This window comes from Dendrobates tinctorius, unplaced genomic scaffold (genome assembly GCF_039654945.1).
Source record: "Dendrobates tinctorius isolate UK_male_01 unplaced genomic scaffold, ASM3965494v1 ptg000032l, whole genome shotgun sequence".
Taxonomy (NCBI): domain Eukaryota; kingdom Metazoa; phylum Chordata; class Amphibia; order Anura; family Dendrobatidae; genus Dendrobates; species Dendrobates tinctorius.
The window spans coordinates 30,202,989-30,211,464 of NW_027361700.1; the positions used below are offsets into that span (position 1 = coordinate 30,202,989).

Sequence of the window (8,476 nt, forward strand, 5' to 3'; positions counted from 1 at the left end):
CTTGGATAAGTCTCTAGGGGCTTTCCACATTTTGCCACTGGGATATTTTTCCAATAAAACTACTCTAGCTCCTCCAAGTGGATGGTTTCATCTGGTGAACAGCAATCTTCAAGTCTGACCTGAGATTCTCAATTGAATTAAGGTCTGGACTTTGATTAGGACAATCCAAAACATTTACAAGCTTCCTCTTAAACAACTCGAGTGTTGCTCTTAGCAATATGCTTTGGGTCATTGTCTTTTTCGAAGGCGAATCTCTGTCCTTGTCTCAAATCACTGACAGAATGAAATAGTGTTTCCTCAAGAATATCCCTGTATCCCTGCTGCTGAAAGACATCTTCACAGCATGATGCTGCAACCACCATGTTTGACTTTGGGGATGGTGTTCTTGGGGTGATGAGTTGTGTTGGTTTAGTGCCGGACATAGTTACTTTGGTGCCAAAAAGTTACATTTTGGTCTCATCTGACCACAGCACTTTCCTCCATACATTTGGGGAGTCACCCACATGTCTTTGTGCCAACTCAAAACGAGCTTTATATTTTTTGTGCGTAACAATGTGAATTGGAAAAAGCAATGCCGCGCCAGACGCTTAGATGCTGTTCAAGCACGTTCCACCTTATACAGGGTATAGTGAGTATGTCTGAACTCAAGTGGTGCTCAGCCAAGGTTAAATTAGTTGCACATGTAGAAAAGAGAAAAGCGATATTCACCATGTCCAAATATAGACCCGTAGAAGTGTTGGGAAGATGCATCTACCCACGTCCATTTATTCTCCGGCATGTACCCCCATGCATACAACATGAATTACCCACTCAATGGAATAAAGGACTTTTAAGCAAGAATGTGGTGAGTGCCGCTTTTCTCTTTTTCTACATGTGCAACTACATTTTTTGTGTAAATAAAGGCTATTTTCTGCCCACGCTTCTATAAAGGCCACCCCTATGGAGTGTATGGCTTTTTGTGATCTTATGGACAGATACTCCAGTCTCTTCTTGGGAATTCTGTAGCTTCTTCAGGGTTACCTTTGGTCTCTGTGTTACCTATCTGATTAATGCCTTTCTTGCCCAGGCTCTTGGATTGCACACAGGGGGTCTTCCCTTCACTAAGCATGTGACTTATGAAGGTAATTGCTTGAACTGGAAATTTTTATAGGCTTCATAGTAAAAGGGGTGAATATATATCCACTTGCCAATTTTTAGTTATTCGAACCCATAAATTTAATTTAGGTATGCCTATCTTGGGAATTCTGTAGCTTCTTCAGGGTTACCTTTGGTCTCTGTGTTACCTATCTGATTACTGTCTTTCTTTCTCAGGCTCTTGGATTGCACCCAGGGGGTCTTCCTTTCACTGAGCATGTGACTTATGAAGGTAATTGCTTGAACCAGAAAGTTTTATAGGCTTCATAGTAAAAGGGGTGAATATACTGTATATCCACATGCCAATTTTTAGTTATTCGATCCCATAAATTTAATTTATGCCTATCTTGGTGAGACATTTTTTTGTTCTTGTTTCTGGAAAAATTTGTCATAATGTCATAGCTGTCACTTTCAGCGCACCACGCTTCAAAATTATTGACTTTTGGGGTCTTTGAATGTAAAAAAAAAAAGCCTGGACTCAGCAGTTCCTCGGGTACCCTTGTCACCTAGTTTGACTTTAGTAGTAGAGTTTTCACTGTCGTTCCGATGTCAGTCTGCTTTCCGAGTTTTCACTCTCCGTGGCTCTCACAAATCTTTCTGTTGTAAACAGTGTGGACACGCGCCGATTAGAGCAGAGGGCAGTGGACAGTGAAGTGCTGCACAGTGACAGTGAAAACGGCTAACAAAGTCAAACTATGGGGTCAACAGCAGTGCGCCTCCAGTATTTAGTCACTTCTGCCTGCGCATGCGCTTTAGAAGTGGGATCAATGAAAAGCACAAGATGCAGTGTGTATACACTAAATAATTGTTGTATAAAGCAAATGTTTTTAGACAGATATGGACTTTAAAAGCGATCACTATCTATCCACAACAAGGTGACATTATCTATACATATGTATTTAATTAAAAATTGATTTTTGTTTTGAGGTAGCCTTTAGATTTGGAATGAGAAATGATTCAAAGAAGCAGGATGTAAGAATAAATAAATCGTCAGACAAGATAATCGTGCATGAAAAGCAGATATCTTTATTAGATATAGAAAATTAAGAGGCCTTAAAAAGTAGCACAAGAAGTTGTATTGTCTGGTTATAGAAAAACAGGCGTTACACTGGCGTCAGTGACTCAGCGCAAGATACTGATGATATTTATCCCTCGCCAGCTGCTGCAGAACCTCAGATAGCCATAGGCCTGTCTACTAGCAAAGCAATCTTAGATTTGTTAGTAGAGAACAACTGGCAAACAGTATAGTAGCTGCCGCTAGAAGTTGGTATGTTAGATGCATCAAATGTGACTCATTCAAATATCTGCGCTGAGTTTGGAAACAGGTACAGATCAGTAGGAGGATTGATGGACCTTCTCCCGTGATGACACCACTTTTCCGTCAACGGAATCCTCAATAATGGTACGGACTTTGCGTATGGTCTGAGAGGCTGTGATAACAGAAAGACAGTTTAGGGATCTTTATAGTAGATGAACCTGCTACAGATAATATTGTAATGTCACTAATTATACCATTGTAAATGGGATCTAAAAAGTCACATATGCATAGAAGAGGCATGAGATTCTTTACTGTAAGAGCAATGAGATTATGGAATTTTTTGCCACTTGATGTTGGAATTGATTGTTCACTAACCAAGTTCACGTAGGGTCCGGGAGCCTTTTTTGTTAAATGTATTAATACAGTACTAGATTATGTAATGGGAACTAGTCTGATTGCTGTATGTAGAGCCTGGAAATGTTTTTTCCCCTAATATGGGTCAATAAGCATCTGCATCATGGGCTTTTGCTTTAGTTTGGATGAACACGTTATTATCATAGATTGAACTTAAACTTGCGCCTTCTTTCAATCTTAAAACTGCAAAACTATGATACTCTTAAAGGCACAAATATAGTTAACACCACTGTTATTTTAGGAGAGTGCCCATTTTTGGATACTTTTGGAACATCCCTGCAGCTCAAATCTCAATGAATCTTATTTTAATTAAAAATTTGAGAATACAATATACTTACAGTCTTTGTATGAAGTGCTGTAGGAAAAGAAAAAAAAAAAGAGAATGAATAGTGAGTCTTTGCTTTCAGGAAAATTTGTACATGGCGCCTAAAGGGTTTCTGCCCAGAACAATGGATGATTCAATGATTCTAATACCTACAGTCTCTTAAGTATTAGAAAACCAACCATAAAAAGGACCTTGCCATTGCTCTAAGTATCCAAATTCATACAAGGGCCCTGGTGCCTAAGTGAACCCAACATCTACTCTTTCTTATGCTATGAAAAGTACAAAATGGTTGGGGAGCAGGTTACACATTTTGCATCAAGGGGCCAGAGCTCATGCCTCTAGTGGGTACCATGGTGGTGATATGAATACATTAACCATATAACACCCAATCATTTTGCTTTCTATTTTGAATGGCCTGAGAACCACGCTTTTTCTATGCTTCTAATATGGGATTCCTCACTATACTGATAGATATATATTGGAGGTGCAAGAACAACCAGATACCTTCTCAAAAGTAACATGCCTCATCCTTTTTGGACACCTTGATGCAACCTCAATGAGATTTTAAGCTACTTGAATCACTTGGGTGTAACTCAAAGATTGCCTGTGTTTTTAATGGTCCATATCTTTGTATTACTTACTTGACATCTTCACCTTCCAGGAGACGCCTGTAGGTTGCGATTTCTTGTTCCAGACGAGTCTTTACGTCCAAGAGGATTTTGTACTCGTAGCTCTGGCGTTCCATATCTGACCGTAAATCTGCAAGCTGAGCTTCCACACTGCTGAGCATCTCCTGGATCTGAGAGAGTTGCATACAATACCGGCCTTCTGTCTCTGCCAAGGTGCCTTCCAGCGCCGCTTTCTATAGTAAAGAGTAATGTTTAGGTTATACATTAATGTATTTGTTTGAACATTTAATGAATAATGTTGAAACCAGATTTCACCATGCTAAGTTGTGTCTGAAGTTCGATCTCCAGGCTTTGGAGGGTACGCCTTAGGTCGGTTATTTCTGTTTTGCTGGACTGGATCTGTTCACTGTGGCTTGCAACTTCCCTGTTCAGCTCCTCTGTCTATGACACAAATGTTGCATATGTCAGGTGATTATATTGCCACTTAAGACTATGCAATTATTAAACAACCTGAAGGAAAAATGTTTTATTTACCTTCTTAAAGTACCAGGCCTCGACTTCCTTACGATTTTTCTCAGCCAAAGATTCATATTGGTCTCTCACGTCAGACAAAATCTTTGTCAAGTCAATAGCTGGGGCAGCATCCATCTCTACATTCACATGGCCGCCAACTTGTCCACGGAGAGCGTTCATTTCCTATGCAATAAAATACAGTATGTATTATTTTTACCTGCATCTTTAATACTTCCTGCATGGACTGTTGTCTCCTAATAGTTATGGTGAACCATCCTTACCTCTTCATGGTTCTTCTTCAAGTAGGCCAACTCTTCCTTCAAGCTCTCGATCTGGATCTCTAGGTCTGATCTAGTAAGGGTCAGTTCATCCAGGACTCTGCGTAGTCCATTGATATCACCCTCAACATTCATGCGCATGGACAGTTCAGTTTCAAACCTGGTTAACAGAAGGCAAATTAAAATATAATTAATGACATAAAGATAGCATGCTATGAAGACATTGTCTGGTTTAAACAATCTCGATTACTTAGAAGTTAATTTGATGATAAGCTGCAAACAATTTGTGTCCACCTTCTTAATTTTCCAATGAACAGCTCTAATTTTCTTGCAGTGCCAAAACAGGTAAAATTAAGTGTTACATGCTTGCCATTTAAATTACTGGTTTGACGGTGCAATTCAGGATAGAATACAGAACAGATCCACCAGAGTAAGAAATTCTCTGATGCCGCTCTCCTCTCATTTCAAGAGGTGAGGATCTTTATCTGAAAATTATTTTTTATGCCATTATGAAAAATAATCATCTAAAACAGAGGTGTGGAACCTCAGGCCTGCGGGCATTTTACAGCTCTTGAAGACCTTTTATATTGCCCAAGGGTCAGATTCCCAGGGACCGCAGTGCTTGGGCCAGCAGCTGCATTTTGACAGCCGAAAGCCCTTTAATTTCTTGTTGCTCTCTGATCACACACACGCAGTGTTCTCTACTGAACGCTGAGGCGCGTGCAATGAAATATTATATCCTATCACCAGTGCTAACGTCAGGACGTACTTTGTGGGCGGAGTTAGGGCACGATATGTACAGCCCCTGAAGGATGGTATAAATATCCAAATAGACCTTGGCAGCAAAAAGGTCCCTCACCCCGATATAAAAATTAGCAAATAGGTTGACGAAAAAGTAATATTTGTTGTATACCCTTGTCAGATATTATAACCAGAAAGCAAATCTTACTTAGTCTTGAAGTCATCAGCAGCCAGCTTGGCGTTATCAATCTGGAGGAGAATGCTGGCATTGTCTGTAGTGGCATGGAGGATCTAAGAGTGAAAAAAAACAGATTCTGGTTATGTATAGATTTTTAATTTTTCTGTTGATATTTGATATAAAAATAGGGGCAGATATTGTCAGATGGCCTAGTAATTTAAGAGGCAGCTGCTACCTGAAATGCTTGTAAGGGGCTGAGCCAATGACTGTTGTGGCACAATTTACTGGCTAGAGAGGCAATGATGAGCTACTGGAGAACTAAACCCATTTTGCTGTCTTTGAAACACATTGACTGTGGGGCCAAAAGATGTATGCACCTAGTATCAAGAATTATGCAGCAAGTATATGAAAATAGGCAAGCATAGATTTGACACCTCCTTAATGTTACACAGACTACAATTTGATGATGAACGTAGTAGATACAGTATATTTACAATCTGTGTGGGATTTTTATAACAGAACCCTCCCATGGGGAGAATATTGGCAACTGGCAGCGCCTAAAGGCTTAGCAGCTAAGGCCTACAGGCCCTCATTTTGCTGCACGGAGACAACAGGTCCTTGTGCATTAGGCATCTTGGCTCAGTGGTCAGCATTGGAGTTCTGAACCATAATCAAACCAAATATAACACCTGTATGGACTTTTTTTGGTTCCTGAATATTTAGAATTGAGAGTCCTCAGTGGTTGATACCTTTTAATGGCTAACTGAAAAGATGGTGACAAATTACAAGCTTTCAAGACTACTCAGGTCTCAGAGACCTGGTCTGAAGAGACCTGAGTAGTCTAGAAAGCTTGCAATGTGTTATCATCTTTTCAGTTAGCCATTAAAAGGTATCAGCCACTGAGGACTCTCAATTCTAAATATTCTATCTACTGGCTAGCACGATACAAAGTTATACAGTTATACATCTTTCCTGTATCTAGACAAAAGTTCACTTTAAATTAAAATGTTGTAATTGTGTTTGTATTGGGGAGACTAGATTGTGAACCCCATTATTGATGACAATTTCTGTAAAAGTGCTTCATAATTTATTAAAGTTATATAATTAACCCAAAGCCCCTCACATATAACTGGCCATAGTGACATCATTGTTGTTATACTTGAGGTCCAATATTACGTTAGTTTGTCCTGCTTTGGAAGTAGGTTATTGTCTATTGTCTATTATTATTAAAGCTTCTACTTTTTTTTCAGCACCATGTTATCGTTAGCAAGATTATACGTTTGTATTAACAAGGCACCAGATGTATTATCATTTAATCTAAATGAAATAAATCACTTAGTATCCCTTGTGTTTAACTCACATTATCATACAGGTCTCATATTGATGACATCATCGGTATGTGTCATTGATGTGCGGATGTCATGGGAACATATTAACAGCTACACAATCAGTAAGTATCTAGTGATACCACCTAGTTGGGAAATTCTAGAGTCTCTCTTTCATTATACAGTATCTTCAATCTGCTAGACTAATATCTATAAACAACAAATCTGGAGTCATTTTCTGTAATTTTGGGGTGTACAGATGAAAATTATCAGCTGTACCTTCATATATATTCGTTATTTGAAACTCCACTTGATATCGTAAGATGTGTATTGTGCAGAGGAAATTATCTTGCATACATATTTAACTATCATTCTATTATGAGCTAAATCAACAAATTGTAAAGGCATTCCCAGATATTAGCACATGCATGTATGAGGGAATAAATGTTTGTCTTACCTTGTTGCGAAGATCTTCAATGACTTTGTAATAATGGCTGTAGTCATGATCTGGCCTTGGAGCTTGTTTCTCATACCATTGACGAATCTTAATCTCCAACTCAGCATTGGCCTTCTCCAGGGAGCGTACTTTGTCTAGATATGAGGCTAGACGATCATTCAGGTTTTGCATAGTTTGCTTCTCACCTCCTGCTAGGAGACCCTCTCCACTACCATGTCCACCTCCAAAGCCATAACCATAGCTAGATGAAAAACCGCCACCAACACCACTAGCTAGGCCACCAAATCCCCCACCAAAGCTATTTCCAAGAGCACTAGCCCCAGAGGAAAACACTCTAGAGGTGGAGATGGAGATATTTTTGCCACCACTGCCTCCATGGAGGCTAGGTGCCCTATAACTTCTGCTTGAGCCACCACCATGAACACCTAATCCTAAACCAGATGAAGATCCTGAGGATGTAGTGGACTGCCTAATGCTGTATGAGGAGGACATGATGTAAGTATAGCACCTGTCTTTCTAAGTGCTACCTGTGATGTTTGGTTAAGTGTAGGATAGCAGACCTTGCATCCTTCTCTTTATACAAGAGGATGTGGGTGTGACTTTTACGTAAGTTTTGGTCCTTCAGCAGAGTCATCAGCTTTGTTTTGCGTGCCAACATTTGTGAGAGAAGCGGGATTCATCATTACCTCATTTGTCTGGGAGACTAACTTGTACACGTTTCATCATATTACCCCCCTCCCCCTTCTATTCTTTACTTAAATCTTCTCAGACAAAGTCCTTTCACTCATCCAGGAGTTGGTATTGTATGTGTGTATTGCGCTAGTTCCTAAAACAAAAGCTGTGATTCACATTGAGTCAGGGAGGCTCCTGGCCCCAAGGCTATACTTTTGACATTCTTTTACATTAACCAGGTAAGAAATACGGTAATAAGGTGACCTCTCCCAATTCTGGAAAGTTTAGGAAATAAACTGAAACTGGAGAGTGTGTTACTGCAGACAACAATTCATGACTCCATGTTTACAATATTAACCCTTTAGTTCATTGGGAACAGGTAAATAGGCCGTCAGGTAACACTCATATTACACTTGAATCTATAAAATTAAAGTTAATGCACCACTCCAGCATTTTTTTTTTATTTCAGCACTGGAGAGGTGACACTAATGTAAGTTCCTTTATGTCGGGTGGCTGAGACCTCTGACGTATGGTCAAGCAGAAATTGCAGCC

General features: G+C 39.6%; 1 protein-coding gene across 1 annotated transcript; it reads right to left on the reverse strand.

Annotated features, from left to right (window-relative positions):
- Positions 1 to 2,137: 2,137 nt before the first annotated feature.
- Positions 2,138 to 7,809, reverse strand: LOC141086548 (keratin, type I cytoskeletal 19-like). The gene is made up of 8 exons (XM_073572691.1): positions 7,253 to 7,809; positions 5,501 to 5,583; positions 4,555 to 4,711; positions 4,295 to 4,456; positions 4,076 to 4,201; positions 3,773 to 3,993; positions 3,145 to 3,161; positions 2,138 to 2,564 (listed from the first exon to the last, which is right to left on the reverse strand). The coding sequence occupies exons 1-8, from the start codon at positions 7,742 to 7,744 to the stop codon at positions 2,467 to 2,469; spliced, it is 1,356 nt and encodes a 451-aa protein (XP_073428792.1). The 5' UTR covers positions 7,745 to 7,809; the 3' UTR covers positions 2,138 to 2,466.
- Between the last annotated feature and the right edge of the window lie 667 nt (positions 7,810 to 8,476).